General features: G+C 45.9%; 1 protein-coding gene across 4 annotated transcripts; it reads left to right on the plus strand.

Moving 5' to 3' along the window:
• Positions 1-22298, plus strand: dachc (dachshund c). 4 transcript variants are annotated; one of them, XM_019860352.1, is made up of 11 exons: positions 4-199; positions 3561-3670; positions 7234-7341; positions 10784-10965; positions 11735-11855; positions 11934-12047; positions 17009-17184; positions 18248-18398; positions 18798-18929; positions 19095-19166; positions 21910-22298. In XM_019860352.1, the coding sequence occupies exons 1-11, from the start codon at positions 99-101 to the stop codon at positions 21945-21947; spliced, it is 1305 nt and encodes a 434-aa protein (XP_019715911.1). In that variant the 5' UTR covers positions 4-98; the 3' UTR covers positions 21948-22298. The 4 variants fall into 4 exon arrangements, with proteins under 4 accessions (XP_019715913.1, XP_019715911.1, XP_019715912.1 ...); XM_019860353.1 differs by having other exon boundaries at positions 5-199; positions 18251-18398; XM_019860354.1 differs by lacking the exon at positions 11934-12047 and having other exon boundaries at positions 1-199.
• The last annotated feature ends 1027 nt before the right edge of the window (positions 22299-23325 follow it).

A 23325-nucleotide genomic window follows, 5' to 3' on the forward strand; every position in this document is an offset into this window, starting at 1 on the left:
CCGTGGGCCACATTTGTACATGCAGCTGCTCCCTATCAGCACCTCCAGTGAGCCTGTAGCTCTTCCACTGTTTTGACTCTGGCACTTCCTCCCCGCCAATGTGTTTTGGGCCAGATCTGTCATCTTTGTTATGTTTCCTTTTCTGTTCCACCTGCGTTCAGCTCCAGCTGCCGTGTTTGCCGTTTCACGTTACACACAGGTAAGACACTCACACTCGATAAGCACGGAGGGCAGAACTCAATGTAAACCGTCATGCCTTTCTGCCTGTGTTTTGATGAAATGTGTGTGTGTGTGTGTGTGTGTGTGTGTGTGTGTGTGTGTGTGTGTGTGTGTGTGTGTGTGTGTGTGTGGCCAGTGCTGGCATGAGCGAGGACGTCTGGGTGAGATTTTAATTAAAGTTTGAGACAAAGAGGTCATAAGCCATACACCCCCTCCTCTGTGCACACCTTACACACACACACACACACACACACACACACACACACACACACACAATGCACTGTTTTTTTCTCCCCCTCTTCTCCCCCTCCTCCTCTCTCTCATTCCATCCCCTCAGCTTGATGACTTTTCCATGAAAGGCTTTTTCATTAATCCTACCTCAGGGAACCCAGCGCTCTTCAACCTCACACACACACACACACACACACACACACACACACACACACACACACACACACACACACACACACACACACACGCGAACAACACACATACATGAGCAACAACACACATATAGACCTCCCTCTGCGGGTCACTTTGATGTATCAACACACTTGAAGACTAAACACAAAATTAGGTTCCTATTCTTTTTTTTTTTTTCCTCCCTTTCCAGTGTCTACTTGATTCTCCCCCGTTCTAAACGCGCAAAGGTGCACCGAGCCATCAGCACGCACAGGCCATTAATTAGTGTGTGCAAATAAACAGTTGTGAGGGAAAGGGAAGCGGCTGCAGTAAAAGAGAAAAAAGAAAAAAAAAGGAACCACACTCTTTGGCTGTCTGATTTCCCTCCAGTGGTGCTTTTTACCTTTTATTTGAAGTGTGTGTTGTCAATTGAAGGCGCTTTAGCTTCAAACTAGCCGCCTAAAAATATGTATCCTGCTTTTGTGCGGCACAGTATGTCACTTGATGCACTGTTAAAAAAAAAAAAATGTAGCAACTCACAAGTTGAATGCTTTTGGAATACAAGTAGTCAAAAACTTCTGTACTCGTTGACATATGGGAGCTACTGGGAGTCGGTGGCAGTTTATGATCTCTACATATTACTTGTTATGAAGTCAACTTTCAAAATAAAGAGTAAAACTTAGGGCTCATTTCAGTCTTGTGGTGCCCGAGTGGTGTTGAAATACCGAGAGACAAAGGTGGCATCAGACGAGTGATGCGGTCCCGTGAACTTTCGCAATAAGTCCCATCTGCCATTTGGCAAAACACCATTTGGAATTTCATTTGATAAATTGCAACGAAAGCTGCGGGTAAACTTCAGGGGACGATTGATTGATTTGAATTTTGAGAGATACTATTGACCCTGTGCAGCTCGCTGCACTTTTCATTTTTGTTTGAACCAAAAACCACATGAAAGACAAATATTTCTGTTATATTGACATTTTTGACAGTATTCTTTTTTTGCGGGGGGTCGGCGGGAGGGGCTGTGGAAGAAACATAAGCTGAAAGGTTGTATTATGATGCCAAATCCAACATCGGCTCTAAACCTCGGTTCTCCGCATCCCCGATAACTAATGATCGATATCGCCTCCCCCCCCAAAAAAAGCAAAAAAAAACCCATATAAGTCAACCTCTAATTCACTTGAGATTCTTTCTTAAGGCAGACATTTTTCCAACCAGCCCGTCGGCATGCATCTGCTCCGACAAGATTTCCTCCCCACGTTTGCCAACAAATCCCTTTTGCGCACGCGTTCCTGTGTGAAAACCTCAACGTGTCTCTGCGCCCGCGTGCGTGCGTGCGTACGTGCGTGTGTGTAGGAGTGCGCGTGTGTGTGATATCTGATGTCAGCTGTCACATCCCAGTCGGTCTGGGCCCATAATAAGAGACAATAATAACAACTCATTAAAACCGAGGGCAGGAACTGTGGAGCTCATCGGCTCATCAAATTAACCTTTGAACACTTCATATACGGTACACACATATTGCTTTGAGCTTGCGCACGCACACGCACACACACACACACACACACACACACACACGCGATGGAGCTACCTGTTTTTGTCTCAGTTAGTGGCTACATAATCCGTCTGTCTTCGGCGTGCGCACGCACACACACACACACACACACACACACACACACACACACACACACACACACACACGCAGCCAGTGGGTGTGTCAACAGGGGATTGGTCCTTTCTGCTGGGTAATTGATGAATTATATGCAATATGCAAATGAGGCGCCATTAATCTCCTGACTGACAGCTTCGTTTATGGGCCCTTAATGACGGCTGGATTAGATTCTAATTAAAATCTGCTCAAAGACACCCCACGCTAGGAAGCGGCTGCCGCTCGTCTATCGCCCTCTCTTCGTTCTTTTTAATCTCTCGGACCCTCCTTCCGTGTATTCCATCTCTCCCTCCACCTTTCCTCCTCCTCTGCACACTTTCTTTCGCCTCGCCTCCCGTCTTTTAATATCCTTCCTCGCGGGCATACGCGCGCCCACAGTTCTGACGATATGAAGTGTGTAGTACGAGAGGAGATGAGGCGCCGTGCTTGTCATTAAGCCTGATGTGGCCCGTGTCATTCCCCCTGTCAGGACATTCACACCGTTTAGTCAGAGCCCAAGTGATGTCTGACAGCTTTTCACCATCGCCGCCCCCCCTCGCGCCCCCCCCCCCCCCCAAGCCCGCAAATGGGATTGATTGAGCATGTCCGGCCCAATTGCGGCATAGAAGGCCGCAGTCAACACCACAAGCCTGACCGCGCAGACGAATGGACGACACGTGACGTCTGGATGGCCGGGCTATGGCCGTTCGTACTTCTTCAGAGCCGGAGCGACTTGCAAGAAGCTACAGAGTCAAGAAAGTAGTCAAAGCGATGACACGCATGAACGTGCTTGAGCACGGTGGAGTGCGGGCCGGGCGGCGGGACAATGTAGGAAGAGGGCAACTGTGTTCCCGCACCGTTCACGACAATTGGCCCAGTGTGAGTCTGCTTGAAGTGAGAAGAAAATCTCGTAACAAATGGCCAAGTGAGACAACAAGGAGCAGTGGGCGAGCGCGCACATTTAATAAGCACACAAATGAATGAGTAAGCTGAACAGTAATGAGGCGCTTTATTGATGCCATAGGGGGAAACTCGCCTTTTTTTGTCTTTTTTTTTTTTTTTTACTTTGCTCGTATCTACGGGGGCGGGAGGGCAGATTTGCTGTGCAGCAGTCTTCCAGGAAATCACTCACATTTCACTTGTTATCCCACAACTCCGTCCTCATTGAATTTTATAGACTCGAAGGCCAGTTTTGTTCGGCACGGGCCACCCGTCTCAGAACTCAGCGTGACTCAAAAGAGAGCGAAAAGTAGCAAAGTGAATAATAACCAGTGTTGTTGTGCTCCCGCAGTTCGAGGCCCGGCCGACCGCCCAAGAGGCTGCAGACGGTGACTGACGGCGGCGCTCACCACATGCTCTCCCACGGCGGTCTGATGCACGCCGGGATCATGCCTCCCGCAGGTGACCACCCAGCACTCACCGTACGCACGCTGTCTGTTACCTGCACACGAAGAAAACATACGGCAACTGGAAAATGTCACACACACACACGTTTGGAGAGACACGGCACCACTTGAGCATGTTCGTCCATACTCTAGCTCGTAATACATTTTTTTTTCCTCTTTATTAAAGGGGTGGGCAAAATTATGTTCTCAAAGTCCACATTTTATAATTAAAACGATAAAATGGGCAAGGTTATCGTATATTAAGTCAACGGAAGAAAAAAATAGAATGCAAAATATTTCTTTCATGATTTGGCAGTCGTCAGTTTCTCAACTGGCAGCACGATGCAGTAGTGGTTTCAATATGTGCCCCGCAATTGCCCGGCAACCGCTCAGGGTGTACAGCGCCCGCGCCCGAAGTGGGATGAGAAATGCTCCAGCTCGCCCGCGACCCTAATGAGGACACGCCCCCATAGAAGATGAAAGGTTGGAGATCACCTAAATGCAGGGCAGAATGAGGATGAGGTGACTTTTGTGTCTTTGTTGCAACGACGCATTGCGCCCACGCAAGTGTTGGCAGGAGGAGGGCGGAGTGGAACGAGGTGACTGATTAATAAGATTAACACACACTGCTGACACCTCAGATAAAGACCTGCAAACTTTTTCTTTTTTTTTTCGTCGTTGAACTATAAAGTTCACAAAAAGTCCTTTGTAATCTTCAAACCTGCAAAACTTGCGAGCTATTAATTATCTCCTGATAGGTTTAAGCATAATTTGAATTTTGAAACTAGGGCTATGAAAGCATTTTCTGTTACACAACCTTGTTGTGTAACAGAAAATGCTGGGACATTTTTCCCACTGCTCTGAATGTGATTGTGTCTTGTAAACGGCTGCTGGATATGTGCCTTGCCATCGGCTGGCGACAGGTCCAGTGTCTTTTTTTTAGATAATGAACTTCCCCCCCAAATTTAAAATGTGCATAATAGCAAACTGTGTTTCCGTCTCTGGAAACATTAGTGAGATTTTAATTTGACAGAAGAACTTTAACTGCGTCAGGTTGTCAGCATCAACATTTTCGACACCCCATATGGGGCACTTTGTTTAGCGGCTATCTGCTAGCCACTTGTCGCTAACATAGAAAGCAGACGCCACATTCTACAATGTCAGCATGATTAGATTTTTTTTTTTTTTTTTTTTAAACCCTATTTCGGGGAGTGATTTAGGTGTATTTCACGCCAAATTAACGGGTGCTTGAAGGCAGAAAAAAAAATCCTGGAGCAATCGAGGTACAGTACCTGATTTACACGAGGACTCTGTTGTAAAATTAAACAAATACTGAAGGACAAATAATTGTAATTCATGCAATTCATATCTTTACTTTTGTAAGCGTTCCTGAAATAATCGCTCATTGTCTTAATTACGCTGTCACTGTATTGTACGGGGCCTGTTACCAGCGTCCAGCTTCGGCGGCGCTAGCGGCTAGCAGCGCCGGCGAGAGCTGTCGGCTTTACTTTTCAAAGGCGTGACTTAGCACACGTGGATGTTGACAGTGTGACACAGGTGCCATTCCTCCTGTGCGGTTTTCGTCGGCAATATCGCTGCTGTGTTTGTGACATCACTTTGCGATGAAGTGGTGCGTTTGCGGGCTCGTACATTTCAGTACTTGGCTTGGCATGCTCATTACAGCCCCTCAACACAAGGATTTTTTTTCTCTCCCTGCACACCCTCATGGCGCTCTCTTCAAAACAGTGGAGGAGCTTGACCCAAACAGTGAAACAGAGGAAACTTTCATCCACAAACATTGGCTAAAACAGCAAAAAATAAATAAATAAAATAAAATAAAATTATTGTGATGTAATGGGAGCATTAAAATTGTATACTTGCATAAATGCAACAGGATTATAACAATGAATACCCCCCACAAAATGTTTTGATTGATGGGGGTGGTTGGGGGGTTCACATGGGTACGAATCATACATGGGGTTGTACGAAAATCGGTTATTAGAATTTAATTCTGGCAAATATCGGGATTGCATCAGCCTCAAAAATCCATATTCGTTGGGCCCTAGAAATTGGTTTTTAATTACTCAAAAGCCTACGAAAGGTCATAGCACCTTGTTATTAAGCTTGTCTGTGAGTCCTTTTTGTTTTTTTTCGCGCTTGTGCGTGTGTGCGTGTGTGTGTGTGTGTCAAAAACGAGAGGAAAAAAGTAATTGTTGGCACCTGACCGATCTCAAAGTTGCCCTTGTCTTTGTGGTCGTCTCTGCGTACTGATCTTTTTATTCTGCTCCTCAAAAGATTTTCTATTAGCCGCCGCTTCCGTTCCTGTTGTTCAAAGGTGCTTCGCTGCGTGTGTGTGTGTGTGTGTGTGTGTGTGTGTGTGTGTGTGTGTGTGTGTGATTTTTGCTCGAGAGCGTCCGTTTTTGGGGGTGGGGGGGGGGAGCATTCTCTTTCCCACCTCAAGGAGAGGGCGCGGCGGCAATGTCAGCGCGCCTGATTAGAGGCAGGCCCACATGAGAGAGAGGAAGAGAAAGTAAGAGAGAGAGAGAGCGTTCCGGTGAGGACATTTGAGCGTTAAAAAAAAAAAATGGGCGGTGGGAATCGTTTGATGTGATCCCCTCCTCAGTGTCTCCCCCACACACACAAACGCAACATGGCGGCCAGACGTCCCGCTGTGATGCTGACATTTTGAAAAGGTAAAAGTGAGGCGAGGAAAAAGGGCAGTGCAGAAGATGAGAAGAAAAAAAGGGGACAATTTGTTGTGGTTGTCGACGTTTTTGCTCCGACAGAGTCCTGTCAGAGCAAAAGGCGAAGGAGGAGAGAAAAAAAAAAAAAGAACAAAAACAGAGCAGTTGAGCTTGGCGCTAATGTTTCGATGTAGCCAAGATCAGGAAATTAAGACTTAAGGCCTTGTTTGTATTTCCTCGCTGGTGTTTGCACAGTTGTCCAGTTTTAATAATTCGCCGTGTTTGTCCGCATTAGCGCAAGACATATTTAATTGTATGAATTTGAAAGGTTGCCCTCGCGGGGTCAGAGTCGTCGCAGAGGTTCACGAAAGAAATGAAAATGGGCCTCGCTATTCTCCTCGCTCTTGAAAGGCAAATTGAGCACAAATTTAAGAAAAAAATTAATAATAAAAATAGAATCGAAGTTGCTTGCTTCCTTTCAAATATTGGACAGCAAAAATGTTGCGTGTTGACCGGAGTGCTCCGTGCGGGAGAGATGAATGTCTCGCTTGATTCCCTGCCACACTAAATGAGCGGTGCACCGGAGCGGCTGGAATGAATGTCTTCCAGTGACAACCTTCCGTAGAGCTTAATCTTCCACCGGGGCCATTGATCCAACTGCTATTGATCGCCTTTCCCTTCGCTCTGTCTCTCACCCCACCTTAAGGAGGTTATGTTTAGTTACATCAGTGTGGCTCTCATTGCACGCGTGGTATGCAACTTCCTCTCCACCGTTTTTGCTATACAATGGATAGAAAAAGTCGGGCCAATTATGTTCCCCCCCCCCAAAAAAAAGATTATAGGCCAGAGTTTTGCCGATTAAGCGTCAATATCATTTTTTTATCTGTTCTCGCAGATCTGTCCGCCCTGGCCAAGAAGATCAAACTGGAGATGGGCGGTTACCACAGCAACCAACAGCATGGCGGCCACAACGGAGAGAACGGCGACCACAGTCCCGGATTGAGTGGGTGTCATTTCTTTTTCGACACACACACGCACACACAGACACACACACATGCTCACACGTGTATGCACATAAACGTTCTTAATTGCCGCACAATTGTTACATCCGTGCACTGTCGATGCGAATCATGCAGCTGCGCTAACATGCAGCTGATTGGACTCCGCATGTGACGTCGTCCGTGTTGCGAGCTGTAACCCGGTTTGCTAGATGAAGTGAGGAAAATGTCAACATTCGGCGATTTTCCATCATGCGCGTCCTCATGAGGATGGTGGGTGAGACGCAGCCTATCCCGGAATGTTTTTGGGTGAGAGGTGGGGGGGCACACCCTGGAATGGTCTCCAGCCAATGGTGGGGCGAATGAGGACAAACAACAAAAATCTTCAAACTTCAATAAGCCTTATCGGACACTTAATGTAAATGTGGACCGCATCAAAGAACAGAGCGGGCCGCAGGTGGCCACGCGTGTCGCGCTTTGCTCACCTCCTGGCCGGGATGGACAGAGCGCCAGATCGAGAGATGACCAAGATGAGAGGCCGGAGACCAATCAATAGCCTTCTCTGTAATTCACTACCTTGAATGCAAACGACAAACGGGGGGGAAGATCGATGGTTCAACACACACACACACGCACACAAGCCGGATGCTCCAACCCCCTCACGCTCCCACTCCTCACCCCCCGCCGTTATCGACAGGTTAAAGCGACATCAGTGTGTTTAGACAGATGACAGGGCTTATACGGAGGCCTGTGTGGAATACACTATCAATCTGGCGCGCACACACACACACACACACGGACACACACACGTAACAGTTTAAATTATGCATCTCTTTATATGTCGCTACCATTACTATTATTAGTTTCTATTGTACGTGTTTGCCGTGGTCCTCGCGGCCGCTCGTAACCTTTGTTTACCAGCGGCGATAGCATCTGTGTGGAGTTAGGTGGCATGGTTACCACCAGCCATTAGGAACCTGTAAAGCTTAATCACTCTTAAAGCCGGAGTCAAGTGGAAACACACGCACACACATAAGCATACGACACAGGCTTTTTTTTTTTTAAGCGCCACCCACTGCCTTATGGGAAGTGCAGGGCCCCTACTAGGGCTGGAAGCACCACAAAGGCGGATCTCGCACGCATGCACGCAAATGCTGAGTGCAACACCTTTCTGAGCGTGAGCCATTTGTGCGTTTAACAAGATCTTCTGGGAAATTTACAGCCACGGTTTGTTTACAGTAATGGCTTGTTTGGATAAACAGAAGAGAGCCACTTTGACCTTTGATGTTTTTTAATGAAACATAAGAGAGAGCGATGGGAGGGCCAAAGAGAACAAGGAGGGAGGGTTGGGGGCGGGGGGGTGCGAAGGAAATGATAGCAGGAGGTGGTGGCAGAGGAGAAGTCAAATGCACACAGTGGCTGCCGCTTGATTGTGGCAGCAGCTGTTTGTTTACGTCGACTGCCTTTTCTTTTGTTTGGAAGCATCCAGCGGGCCCAAAACAAGAAAACATATGTCTGGTCCAAGGCCTGACCAATTACTCAGCCGATATAAGCTAGCTAAATATGCATCGCTCGGTTTATTTATTTCCATATATTCATTCCATATATATATATATAAGACATTACAACATGATGGCATTCAAACAATACTTCCCCCTTTTTTTTTAATTTATTTTATGATTAAAAAAAAAATTATAATGAATTGGCAGATTAAGCGGTTGTCGGAATTTTATTCTGCCAAATATCGGAATCGGCCTCAAAAAAATCCATATCAGTGGGACCCGAACGCAATCACTTCCATCCTGCTTATTTTGCTGTTTGTCTTTCCGTTCTTCGATACTTCCTTCATTCCTTCCTTCTTCCGTTTTCCTTTCTCGCCTTCCAGCCTTCATTTCCTTCCCCACTTTCTTACCTTCTGTCAGATTCTGAATCAGATTTATTGGCCATGCGTGCAAGAAACAAGGAATTTACTTCCCAGTTACTTTCTTACCTTCTGTCCTGCCTCTCCTCTTACCTTTTCCTGTCTGCTTTCCTTCTTTTGCTTTCCATTCATGCTGACCCCTTTACTTTTTTCTCTCCATCCTTCTATTTACTTTCCTTCCTTCCTTCCTTCCTACCTGCCTGCCTGCCTTCCTTCCTTCGTTCCTTGCTTCCTTCATATCTTCCCTCCTTCTTCCCCTCCTTTGTTTCTATCCTTTCTTTCTTCCTTCCTTCCTTCCTTCCATCCTCCTTTGTTTCCATCCAATATTTACCGTCAATCGTATCTTCATTTTCTTTCATTTGCTTTCCTTCCCTCACCATCCCTTCCTTCTATCCCCGTTTCCATCCCTTTCCTCCTTTCTCTCTTCCCCTCTCTGTCTTCTTTCATCTCTTTCCTTCGCTGTCCTTCCTTCATCCCCCCCTCCCCAACTCCCTTTCATCTTATTTATGACAATTGTGCAGAAAGGCGACCAACATTGTGTTGTTTGGGGTTTTTTTTTCTCCTCCCCTCCTTTGTGTGCATAATTACCCATCATGCGTTGCTGGCCCAGCACCAGCACTGCCATCAGCTTCTTTTGTTCCACTTCCTCACCGTGTGTGTCTTTTGTTTTTGCTTGTGCCTTTATTAAATGATAAATATTTATGTCAAACCTCTACCCCCCCCCCTTCCCAAAATGGGATTGTTTGTGTCCTGACCAGAGAGAGGGATGTCAACAAGCCACAGGGGTGCCGTTGAGGGAAGGGATTTCCCTTTAAAGCGAGTCGTTTCTTGATTTAAAGAGAGCCGTGTGAACAATAGATTGGCCGAGATGAGATGAGCTGCGCTTGGAAGTGGCGAAAATGCATCGGAATATCAAAAGGGACACGTGTTTGTTTGTTTGTCGCCAGTGAAGCGAACAGCGTAAATTTCGTCCAGGTGCTGTCGTGAGCGCAACCGGAATATCACGAAACGCGATTCGGGAAAGCTGGGGGGGAAAAAAGAAATATCCCACTTGGGGCTCTCGAGGGCCCCAAAGTGTTCACACGATAACGTTTTCGTCCACTTGATTGGTAGGCCGACTCTTGTTTGTGTTCTGCCTTGGTGCCGTTCGCTTGGTCAGGTGAGAACACTCCCGTAAGTACGTCAAACCATACACATATACAGTTTGTTCAATGTATTGATTTGGAATATTATGTTGTCAGATTGTTTTTCCTCAGCTACGGTTAGCAACTTGTAATGATCGGTCAATTTCTTCTGGCTTGTGACGATTTGCTAAAGTGACTCGTGCTGAACTTTTTAAGTGCATTCTATGACTCGAAGTGCCGTTCCTTGACAGTTTGAGTTTTCCGGAGTCCTTGAATGGGTTCACAATCAAACATTTCAGCTGATGTCGGACCTCCTCCTTGGAGATTACGGAAGGATCCCCTTATAAGGTATGTCAGGCAAAAATCCAACCTCACTCATCTTATTCTTTTCTCCACCTCAAGTTCTGGACCAGCTGCCCTTCATGATGATGTCACACCCCCTGATCCCGGCCAGTCTGGCACCGGCCTCCGTTTCCATGGCGATGGGCCAGATGAACCGCTTGAGCACGCTGGCCAGCATCGCCAACATGGCGCAGCTCCACCACGCCAACCCGGCCGCCCGGCCCCCCGCCTCCGTCATTAAGGTGAACGCCCATCGAAAAACGAGGATCCCGTCGCACTGCAGCCGTGTTGTTTCATAGCTTCCGGCCCGTTACAGACCACATTTAGGAGGGACACCCGTCCCCAAAAAGTTGTCCACGGTGCGGTACAGCTGCCGTTTTTTGTGTGTATATTAAAAGCTCCACATTATATTTGAACGGGACTATTTTGTTTTACCGCCAAATAGATGCAGCAACATACATGGCACACTCCAAAAGGTTCGATTTGTCCATGAACAAAATGCGTATTGTTCTCCTCTTTATTGGGGAGGACTTGCCCTCCCCTAAAGATTCATCAAACGAAACTTTTCAAAGTAAGCCAAACTATGTCAGTTTTCTTGATACGATATGAAAATGGTTGTGAGAACATTGCTCTTAGTTACCAATCTCCTGCTCATTCTCTCTGTAACAACACATTATCAGTACTACATGTGACTAGACAGGATGATGTCACGTTTTAAGACCTCAAAAAAAAAAAAAAGTTCCCTCCTGATTGCAAGGAGGAAGATTTTGTTTTTGAAGGGCTCCCTGTTTCCAAGACTAACAGCAACGATCCCAATTGTTCTGGGAAAAACGTTCGGGCGTTTTCCATCTTTTCATAGGTGGCCTGAATTCGCCGGCCTCTTCATTAGGTACCCCCCCTCCCCCCCATGTTGTGGGTTGTCTTGCCAAATGAAAATGGATTCTGAATGGGTTGTGTTGTTTTGTGACATTGTCCGTTTTCGTGAAGAACCGTTCTGTCGTTTGCCAACAGGAGCGCATGCACGACGACAGCCCCTCCCCTTCCCCCTCGCTGGAGGAAGCTCCGATGTCGTCCAATCACAGCAGCGTGTCCAGTTCTCCCTCTCGCACAGAACGCGCCACAGAAAACACGCGTATGTACCTCCCGAACATCAAGTGAACGTAACGAGCGACAAATGACGGTATTAACTCGTTACACGTTTTGACTTCAGATCAGCTCCCCGATGGCGTCACTTTAAGTCACTGCGTGTTGGCACAGCCGGGTGTCAGAGAGTCGGACTCGATGGAATACAGCAAGGAAAGCAAAAGGGGGCGCGCTGACAAAGGTAAACTTATGTGATTTCGGACAGGTACCATCCACAAAAATAGGAATTCAATTGTTAAGAAAAGCGGGTCAGGGTTCAGGTTCAGAGAGTCAGGGTTAAAGGGAAGGGTTCTGGTTCTGGTTACTCAGGTTTGGGGTCCGGGTACAGTGGTTGTGTGCGGGGTTCTGCAACTCACTTCTTGTGTGTGGGTGACCGTCACTGGTTTCTCTGTGATTCAAAATTTGAATTATAGATGCACTGCGTTGCAATGTCGTCTTTGCTCTATAAAGGGGCTGAAAAGCAAAGTGTGGAGAGTCTCTGTTGCTGAAATGCACGAGACGAGACAACTTTCAGAAGTTTTAGGACACAAACAACTCCGGCATCCGCTTTGGGTCATCGTGTCTTGTTTTGTTTTGGGTATTTTTTTTTTTAACGAGATGTTCTTGTCACAGCGATTAATCATTTGCAGATTCTTAATCAGTAATGATTATTCCACCGGCAAATCAATAGGCAGGGAACAGAGCTGCCAATAGGATGTTTGGATACTTTGAATAATCCATGCAAACGCGACGTCCTTCGCAGGCTTCTCAAACGCAGCTACGATTTAAGGAACCGACTCTTTCATTCATTTTTATTTTTATTTTGTTCCTTCCACAATCGTTGACTTTTCGCAATTGGAAGCGCGGTGACCAAATGACAACAAGTACGTTTCCCAAGAAATCATTTGTCTCCCTTTATACATTTTCTTCACTATCTAAAATATCTGTACAACTGAACTGAGAGTTCCAAAACTGTACTCTGACGACTGCAGAAACGCACACTTGTTTTAAGGTGCTGCGGGCAACGTCATCATCATTTCCCAACAACAGGTCGATGACGGCCTTGCGCTCCCCCGCCGAGAGCGAAGGCCAACCATTCCGTCGGACAGCGCGGCATTAGCCAGCCATTTGCCGGGCCGCGGCCTTAACGAGCCGGGCGGCGCTCCCGCACCTCATCTGCATAACGACCCGCCTCCCTGTCGTTAGGGCCCCGGCGTCGGCGCGGCGCTGCAACGTCAGTTTGTTTGCTTCTCTCTGCCCGTGAGCTTTGCATTAGCTTAATGAGGACTGCTCAAGGACAAAACAGTCAGCAGAAAAATCAAGCGAGGAGCGCCCCGTGCAAATGTATTCTAATGCCGAATCGCATTATTCCCTAAATCAAATCTCCCAAATCACAAAGGCATCCTCAGGTAAGGTTGTTTTATTTTTTTCGTGGTGGGGGCTGCTGTCAGCTCGCTGTGAACATATTGACAAAGGCGGCGACGGTGACGCGCAAAGGCCTCCTTGGGGTGGACGCCGCATTTATGCAATTGACTTTGAATTGATTTTCCCGCATGCAAATGAAGCCTGCGTACATTTGCCGGATTACATGCTTCTTCTGTAGATCAGGCAGGAGTGGGGGAGGGGGGGCGGGGCAAAGTTTTCAGAGGGCACGTCGGCGCTGTCATTCTGTCAATCCATTGTGCTTAAATCTGCGCGTGTGTGTGCGTGTGTGTGTGTAAGAGAGAATCAGATTTGGCTGTGTGTGCTGTTTCGTGCGCTCTTTGAACAACGTCTCCATGCAACAAAGATCAGAGGCCATCCCTGACACCTCACTCCCATTAACCAAACATCAGCAGAATTTTATTCCGGCTCTGTCTCCCCCCACCCTCCTCCTTTACTCACCTCTCCTCCATCCCTCCCTCTATCCTCCCATCTCTCTCTCTCGCTCTCTCTTCCGCTGACTGGCAGTCTTCACGTGGTGATGCTCGATGCCCCCCGGGGACGGCCGGGAGAGGAATAAGAGCGCAAAGAAAGAGCAATGAAGTTTAAGAGGAGGAGGGGGGGGGGAGAAAACAGACAGTGACCTTGGTTAGGGAGATGGGTAAATGATCAAACGGGCCCGCAGATGTGCGTGTGTGTGTGTGTGTGTGTGTGTGTGTGTGTGTGTGTGTGTGTGTGGGTGTGGGTGTGTGTGTGTGTGTGTGTGTGTGTGTGTGTGTGTGTGTGTGTGTGGGTGTGGGTGTGGGTGTGTGCGTGAGAGAGAGTGAGGTAAAGTAGGCGTAAAACAGTAACTCAATAAAGGATCAGTCACATCCAAGGAGCCTGGGGAGCCCACGCTGCTGACTGCGCACTTCAGCGGGCTATCAGCATGTGTGTGTGTGTGTGTGTGTGTGTGTGTGTGTGTGTGTGTGTGTGTGTGTGTGCGTGTGTGTGTGTGTGTGTGTGTGTGTGTGCGCGCGCATGTGTCTGTGTGGGCCACAGGAGTGTCGTTGGATGCCCTCCGCTGAGCTCGCCAGCACCTGCTAATTACCTTTCTCTGCAGAGCAATGCTCTTAGCTTGAAAGTAATAGACGAAGGTGTGCGTGCGTGCGTGCGTGCGTGCGTGCGTGCGTGTGTGTGTGTGTGTGGTTGGAGAGGGTGAGTGGGTGGGGTGGGCAATGTTTCTCATCTGTGAAACACCTTGAATGTGACAGTTGCCAAGACGTGAGGCCAAGTCAACGTTTTTTTTTTTGGGGGGGGAGGGATTGAAAGATGCTGCGGTCAGCTAAGTGGAGAAAACACTGTCATTTGTCACACAGAGATGAGACAGAGGGGAGGAAAAAAAGTGTCCGAATATGAAACTGCATGTTTAAGCTTTGCTAGGCCTCTACGGACACTTTTGACCAAAAAATTAAATAAAAAAAAAACAAGTGTCCAATATGGATTTTAAAAATGGCTCATCTTTTGAGATGGCAAAGTACTAGCATTCGGAACTTAATGAGTACACACCCTGACTGGAAAACGACACTCGTAAAAGTGTAATTACAGATTGGATTCATTAAGTCAAAGTAAAAAAAATGACTGACTAAATGAAATGCACTTAAAGATGCTGTAAAGTCGAATCATATTTTAGTTTCTAATGCAGTTTGTGAAAACGGGAGATAAGGTCAAATTGTTTTTCACCATTTCAGATTTTTTTTTTTTAGGCGTGGCAACAATGGGGCCCATTGATGCACTTGGGCATCATGCACAAGCCACTCCTCACCAACTATATAAAAACATCAGCACCTTCATTTCCATTAGTGGTTATCTCGCCTAATGTGTGCGGAGAAATTACTTAATTATTATTCCTAAAATCGTTTCTACCACTACACGTTACAATTAGCAAGCTAGCTATGTCAAGTGGAGCCACATAGAATGGCTCGGAGAGTACCGATACCAGGTATCGGATACTCATGGAGGCTTCCGATACGAGACATTGTAGACACGATGCAAAAAAAGGTCCTCCTTGGCAATAGTGGGCGTGATACGATGAGAGTTTGACACATCGGCGAGTCAGCATCTGTATTAGAAAGAAAGGTCTTTTTTTTTTTTTATTGTGTTAAATGAAATTTTATGTAGCAAAAGTACTACGAGTCAGCATCTGTATTAGAAAGAAAGGTCTTATTTTTTTTCATTGTGTTAAATGAAATTTTATGTAGCAAAAGTACTGGAGGTATTGGTGAGGAAAAAAAGTGGTATCAAACGTCTCTAATTGCGAGCTAGCTGGTGGCTAGCACCTCTCATTGGGGGCATAGAAAGTAGCATCCATGTTTTTCAGTGGCGTGTGATTTGACGCATTTAGGGGACATGGCTAAAATGTTTGCGAGCGGCTTGATTTCGATTTTGTCTTCTATCTGTGGCGATTTTTCTGAACGTTGATTTATTAGCACCTTGAGTCCCTGCGCTCTTTGTTACTTCGCGCCACTACCGTGCGGCGGGCGTGCACACGCGTGCTTCTCACGTGTACAAACAGATGGTCAGCCATAATGCAGCTTCTTCTTCTTTGCTGCTTTTTATGGGCCACGTCAAGCTGTGATGCATTATCAATCGGCGTGCTGCCATGTCATAAAAAGAGAAATCCTAAACCGGGACAAAGATTAGTGTAAACACCCATTTAATATGTGGTTTTTATGTGTTTACAAGAAATTCACTCAACAAATTAGAAAGCTGTAAATTATTCAAATGTGTTGCGGAGAACCAAAATAGCATCTGGCCGGATTTGTTCAAGAGTGTGCTGCAAGTGCAGCCTGCTCGCGTTGGTCACAAGAACAAGACTTTAATTCAGAAGGTACTTTAAGCGGCAGCTGTCAAAATGCGGCACGTCGTCATAAAAATGTTTTACGGCAGAATGAGAAAATGTCTTTGTGATTTATTTTTGCAGCGCCTTTATCTTTTTTTTTTTTTTTCGTGTCGAGGCTGGAGCGCGTTTGTTGAATTTAATTGCAGGTAAAATATAAATTGGAAAGCAGTGCATAATAGTGCACTTTTACGGAAGCGGAGACCATTGTGGCTGGGAAGGGGGGGGACCTGACGGTTCGACATTAGCAATGGCCTGTGACCATTTCAGCCCACTTATGTACATTCCGACAGCGGACTGACCGGGCCACGACAAATTCGTAATTCCCACACTGTAAATCTGCTCGACCCCGGATCAGCGGTAGAGAACGGATAGCTGGATGGACATTATAAATCGGCTCACTCATTTTTTTAACAACTGGAAATATTTACGCTGTCAGGAAAAGGAGCACTGTAAGGGTCCATCTTTGTTCTCCGAGGTCCAACGTTTTGTGACATACACAGGTTGCAATTTAGACCGAGGATAAGCGATACAGTGCATTTTCAACGAAATGACAACGGTTCTTGTGATGAAAACAAATTGCTGTTGTTTGTGTACTTTTCGTCCGCCGTTCCCAACTCTTTCCTTTCGAAATCTGTCAATAATCATGATCGATTCAACATGTTTGCATTACTTGTCCGTTCATGACTGTGACTGGCGTGCGAGACCGTAACAGTCAAGGAACAAAAGAGACGTAATCCACACTACATCAGGTTTTGGCACGACGCGCGGGGATCACGTCTTTTGTTGATTTGTTCTTTTTCAAGGGAGTGAAAGTGTCTCCATATTAGGGCCTGAGAAATGTTCTCCTCAATGTCTGGCAGAATCCAACCCGCTGGCCGGTGATAGACAAGTGTACCAACACCCCCCGGCGAGCAGGGACGGCTGCGAGAAGGCGCCGTACCCCGCGGGACACAAGCTCGCAGCGGGTCTCCACCACGCTCCCTTCATCTTCCCGGAAGGCTTGTCCTCTATAGAGACGCTGCTCACCAACATCCAGGTGAGGCTCTGCCGGGGCTTTGTTGCCATTCTTATCATGGCCGCTATTATACTCCGAGATGAATAGAAGGGCGACGGCGAAGCGCTCTTTAGAGAGTCACGCAATGGTAAATAGCTGAGGAGGCGCAGACATTTAGGATCCGGTTCAATTGCGATGGGCGTGCGGTGGCCTGCTTCTCACGTCTTTGTTGTGGAGGAGTCAGCGCCAGCTTGGTTTTCACTCTGTGAAAATAAAAAATAACAAAACAAGAACTTGGTTTGTCACCTAAACTGACCCCTTTGAGATTTGAGCTACACACAAGATGGGAATGACATCAGCAGACCTACCCATCGTTTTATAAGAATAAATAAAATGACTGAGTGTGTTTTTTCAATAAATTAATAAATGAAGTAAAAAAGAAAAAATATATTAAAATATAAATAAAATGCATTTAACCCACCGTGATTTTAAAATAGTTCTTCCTTTTCAGGGCATAATATATGGATAAAAAAAAATGCATCATAAATGTATGATAATTATTGTATAAAATAAATACAATAAAAAAACATTTTGAATAAATTCAATCCATTGACATTTGAAATTAATATCTTAAATATTTTATGCTAAGTTAGAATTGATTAAGTTGTGCATTTTTTAAGTTCTGTCTTACTTAAATATTTACTGCTAAAGTTTGGTTTTAATTCAAACATTTGCTTCGTCATTTATTGATGGCCAAAAAGTAAAACCTCCTTCCTGAAAAATTTCCATTCCAAGATTTTTTTGTGTGGGTGCTGTTTTTGAGAAAACTAATATTTATACTCTTAATATATGAAAGTCAAAGTAAGTAAGTAAAAGTGATCAAGTAGGATTTGATTGCATTGTGACACCTTCGATCCGAACAACAGAAACTCCTTGTAGTTATTGGATGGTGCCAAAATTCTCACCGTAGATTGTTTGGAACGATTCCCACCTAAGTTCATATGCAAATTCCATTTTTGCGGGGCCGCCGTCAAATGTTTGCCGCAGCTGTTGGGCGTTCCGGCGTGTAACCTGTTGTTGATGTGCGCCCGTGTGTGTCTCCAAGCAGGGTCTCCTGAGGGTTGCCATAGAGAACGCCCGGGCGCAGGAGAAGCAGGACCACCTGGAGAGGACCGAGCTGAAGATAGAGCTGGTGCGCGAGCGAGAGCTGCGAGAGACGCTGGAGAGGCAGCTCAGCATGGAGCAGAAAAACCGAGGCAAGCCCCTTTTTTTGTGACAAAAAGCACAGCTGCTGCTGTCGACCACAGCTCACATCCAGACACTCGCACACAGACTCCATGATGTCAACACCACCGAATGCAGCCCTGCCTCCTAAAGGCACACACAGACATTACGATGCATCCTGTTTTTTTTTCCATACAAATATGTCTACAATGTATTTCGTGTTTTGACAAGTTTAAATGTACAAAATAAAAAGCTAACTCAAGAGAGTTTGCATCCAAAGCTAATCTCCCGTCCCAAACAGTGAGCGCAACAACGCTGACCTAATGCCTGATGATCTCACCTGAGCTTTCTCGATATGATGTCAGTCTACAGATGAGCCAAAACTAATAGATGGCATCATCACTTTTTCCTCCTCCTGTTAATTCTTTCAGTTCTCATTCAGAAGCGACTGAAGAAGGAAAAGAGGAATAAGAGGAGACTTCAGGAAGCCTTGGAAGAGGAGGTGAAACTTCGAGATCAGGCGGAGCACGGCTTCCTGCAGCACGCCGCCGGCGCGCTCTCGGGTTAGCCGAAAACACAAAGCATTCTTTTTTTTTTTTTTTACATAAATGTCAACAAGCGTTAACTGGCGGCAGCCTCGACTGTTCATTAGCTTTATAATTGACTTCCTTTATTCATTAATGACCAAAGCGCAGCACATCAATCATCAGCCGCCTCTCTCTTGACAGACTCTGTGACCCAGGACGCGGACGTCGTCAAGCTGGAGGATGACAGGCTGGACGTTAAGGCAACAGTGCAAGGTGCCCAACAAAAGAGCCGTCGAGTTGCGACTCACAGCAGCTTGTGTCCTTGTTCGTCCGCTTGAACTTCGCTGGGGTGTGATGTAGGGGAATGTAGACGAAAAACAAACCTCGATAATTTAACACGGCCTGCAACACTATTTTTGGGGTTGCAGCCCACATCTTCCTACCATCTAATAACAATAATAAGAACAAATTGGTGTTACACAGAGCATATCTAGCGTTCCGTTGTTCTGTATGTGGAACTCAGAGGAAAAAGTTTGGCCACCAAACGAATTAAAATCCCATCAATATGCCAATAAATGTGAGGAAAAATAGGACTGTACCATACTGCACTTTATTAAAACATACTGTAAAAACAAATCAAATATAATTTAAAGAATTCAATATTTTTTGTCATGTTTTTTTTTTTTTTGCTGCTCCAATTCAATGGGCATCGTGCTGCTCCTTGTTGTATGCATGCGTTGGCCACAAGGGGGCAGTATAATACATACATATCATACATACCGACATGAGTAATGTCACATGCTGTGTCTGTATGCGTTATCGAACCGTTTGAGTTCGACAGTAAATTTCGAAAGCTAACCAATGAGACAAACTTGCAACACAAAGCAAAAAAAAAAAATCAATCGAACGACTGTACCTCCAAAACAAAAAGGCAAGTTAACTTTTTTGTAGCGCATTCATCTTACAAGCTCACTCAGTGTGCTTCACACAATTAACCCTTTCAGGGACAATTTATCATTTTATCAGGTTACAGGTGGCATGGGGGGATTAAAAAGACAACATTCAAAAGCATCTACAGTTAAAGGACCTCAAGGTATTTCAAAGCAAAGTCAAGAAATAAAAATAACAAGTAGCGGAGGCACTTGCTTACAAGCAAGCCACTAGAGCTCCCGCACAACACCCTTGGCCAGGGGTAGTAATTGATCACGTTTTCTCACTTGATGCCTCGCTGATCAGTCTACTGGAAGGACTTTTCAGTGATTTTTTTTTTCCCGCCTCGCAGGAGCACTTCTGAGAAACACCGCTGAGTACGATACGCTTGACTGCAACTTCTGTTTTAATGCACTGCGACGTTTAATATATTTATTATTTATCTCCGCGACCATTGGATTAACGAGGAAAATGTGTTCGACAAGACAGAGAGAGAAGGAAAGACAGCGTTCCTGGCAGGAGACCCCCTCTACTCTAACCCCCACCCCTCCAAACCCCTCTCCAACTACCCAATAGACCAGACCCCGGGCCGACCGCAGCAGACAGCGAGCTTGTTCCAAGACCCTTTTTTTTTTTTTAATTGAATGCCAGTGAAGCAGGAAGAGAACTGGCCACTAATTAACGGCCGTCTTAATTGTTCTCGTGATGAGTTTGTTTGGACATCATTTGCATAATTAACACCCAGCAATAAATCATTTAAAGGGGAATTGTCTGTCAGACGGCGGGGGCAGGATGCGCTTCCTTTGTGCCAGGAAGTTTAATCGCGCAGAAAAGGGGATCAAACGCCTTAAAAAAAAAACAAACAAAAAAAAAGGCCTTGTTCTGAACCTTTCTTATGAAGTGCTTATTATGAATGGCCTTTGGTCAAAGCAATGTACGAGATTTATCATACTGATGAAGTGATTACATAAAACACATTCTTCCAGAAAGAATTCACTTTTTTGGCGGGGGAGGTTTCACTCGTGTGCTCAGATCTCAGGTAGTCGCACATGCATGGCAAAAACATGCATGTGCGCTTCACTGAATTATCTATTTTTACCTACAGAATCTTGTCTATCGGCGTAAAACCTCCAGTTGCCGCTTTAACGAGACCGAGGCACCCCAAGCACCGGTCCACACGCTGGCTGCCAAGTCCAATTTAACGATAATATAGAGAATAATTTCCTGCTTCCTCTTCTGCTTTCCTCCATGTGCCATGTGTGCCTTCATGGCAGACAACAAGGCACTCTACAGCGACTATACGAGCCACAACCACCTGTCTGCACTCTGGCTGTCAAGTCGAACTTTTAAAAATACATTGCCCTCTTCCCTGCTCTTCCTTCTCCCCTCATCGTGTCGCGCTCACACTCATGGCAGACAATGAGGCACTCTAAAGCAACTACCTCCCCTTTTTTCCCTTGGTGTAATCATATGTGGTAACTGCACGTCACATTTTCGCCAGATGACCCAAAAAACAAGCCCGTGACACCAGTTTTAGCAATCGACACAAAATTGGGTGCTCGTCAGGATGCACGAACACGTCTCAAGGACCCATTGAGCAAGTCGAACAGGAAGTCAACCATTTTGATGTAGCGCATGAGTTTCGGACAAATTCCAGGGCTCGTACTTTGATAGGCTCCAACAGGGGAATTTCCCCAAACGAGCCCCTATCGCATAGGTGTCAAACTCGGGCCCCGAAGGACCGCCGTTTTCCATCTCTCCCTGCTGCAGCACGGCTGATTCAAATGACCAGTTCCTCAGCAAGCTCCGCAGTAGCCTGATATCGATCCTCTTCGTTTGAATCAGGTGTGTTGCAAGAGGGAGAAATGGAAAACATGCGGGACGGGGGCCCTCAAGGACCGGAATTTGACATCTATGCCCTTTCCCAAGCAGACATCCTCGACAGATGGGCGCCGTTATAGCGTGAATATTTTCTGCTGACGTGGTCTCACGCGGGCAGACGCATCGGCATCAAATTTGACGATCGTTTGGAGGATTCGCCATAAAAGCGCTCAAATCGTTCATCTTGTGTTTGCGTCTCTTTCAGAGGGCCGAGTATTCCTGCAGACGGCCGGGATGTATTGAAGGATGAAGGCGGACGCGTTTGAACTTTTCCACTGTTCTCTACCTTTAATTTATTGCATCTATCACCCGATCCTGGACAGTAGTAACGGAAAATCCCTTTATTCTGATGACGTGTTTGTTTGTGTTTCTTTCAACGGAGACCCCGTGGCCCAGGGGCGGAGTTGTTTGTTTTTTTTTTTTGTCCAGGCACAAGGGATCAGTACAACTTGTAACCCAGCTGTGTACATATATTGTCATTGCTTTTTGTTGTTATAATCCGGAAAAGGCATGTTGTATAGTGAGTACATGTATGGTGTATGTTATGCAGTAGGGCAGTTTGACAAGACAATACAAATACTTTTTAATATGAAATGTGTCTTTGCCTCGCTTGTTTCGCGCCCCCCGCTCCCACCACATTTCCCACAAAGCTTTTTTGTTCATTTATTGGGTTGACTTTTTTCACATGAGAAGAAATGACAATGAGTTTTTTTGACGATTAAAAAAACTGATGAATGAAGGTAAACTTTTATGTTCGAATCCACAGGTGTCAAACTCAAGGCCCGAGGGCCAGATCCGGCCCATCACTTAATTTTGTGTGCCCTGCAGAAGCAAATCTTGTGCGTCGACTGCCATGATTCTTGTTCAAATGTCTTCCCACATTTTCTAAATGTCAAAGGTAGAAATAATAACAGCGATATTGCAAGCATTTTTTGTTGCTCCTCTAAAAGGTCTTCAAATTCTATCCATCCCTTTACTTTTGAACTTGTCCTTATTGGAGGTGCGGGTTTGCGTCACATGACCCAAAAAACAGGTGAGCTGTGACGTTTGCTTGCTGAGCCCCTGTGGGATGTCGATTTCAGTTGACACCAGGTGGCGCTAAAGGACAAAATGGCCGCCCCTTGATGTGGATAAAAACAGATGGATTTTTCTGATGAATTCATATTCTACGATTTCAGTACTAATTAGAATACTTTTTTTTTTAACTCGACTAGACCCCAGAACATATTGCAGAGAAAAAAAAATGGACTTCACCTCCACTTAAATATTTGTACTTCTCAATACCGTATCTGATGTGGTATGGGCTTGTTGTTGTTTCTTTGTTAAATGTCATTTACTGGACGATTTGACCCACCGTGTGTTACTGGACTTTTTGTCCTCCTTAAATACGCAGTGTGACTCACAAATGCAATAACGGATGACTCATCACCTTTTTTGGATGACCACCTCAGAGTCGGGCGGTGAATAGGAGAGCTTTAGCGTGTCTTCATTGGGCACACTTCTACTGTTTCACACTCCCTTGTCTTTCACACACACACACACACACACACACACACACACACACACACACACACACACACACACACACACACACACACACACACACACGCGCACGCACACA

Source organism: Hippocampus comes, unplaced genomic scaffold, assembly GCF_001891065.2.
Source record: "Hippocampus comes isolate QL1 unplaced genomic scaffold, H_comes_QL1_v1.1 scaffold39, whole genome shotgun sequence".
NCBI classification, from domain to species: Eukaryota; Metazoa; Chordata; class Actinopteri; order Syngnathiformes; family Syngnathidae; genus Hippocampus; species Hippocampus comes.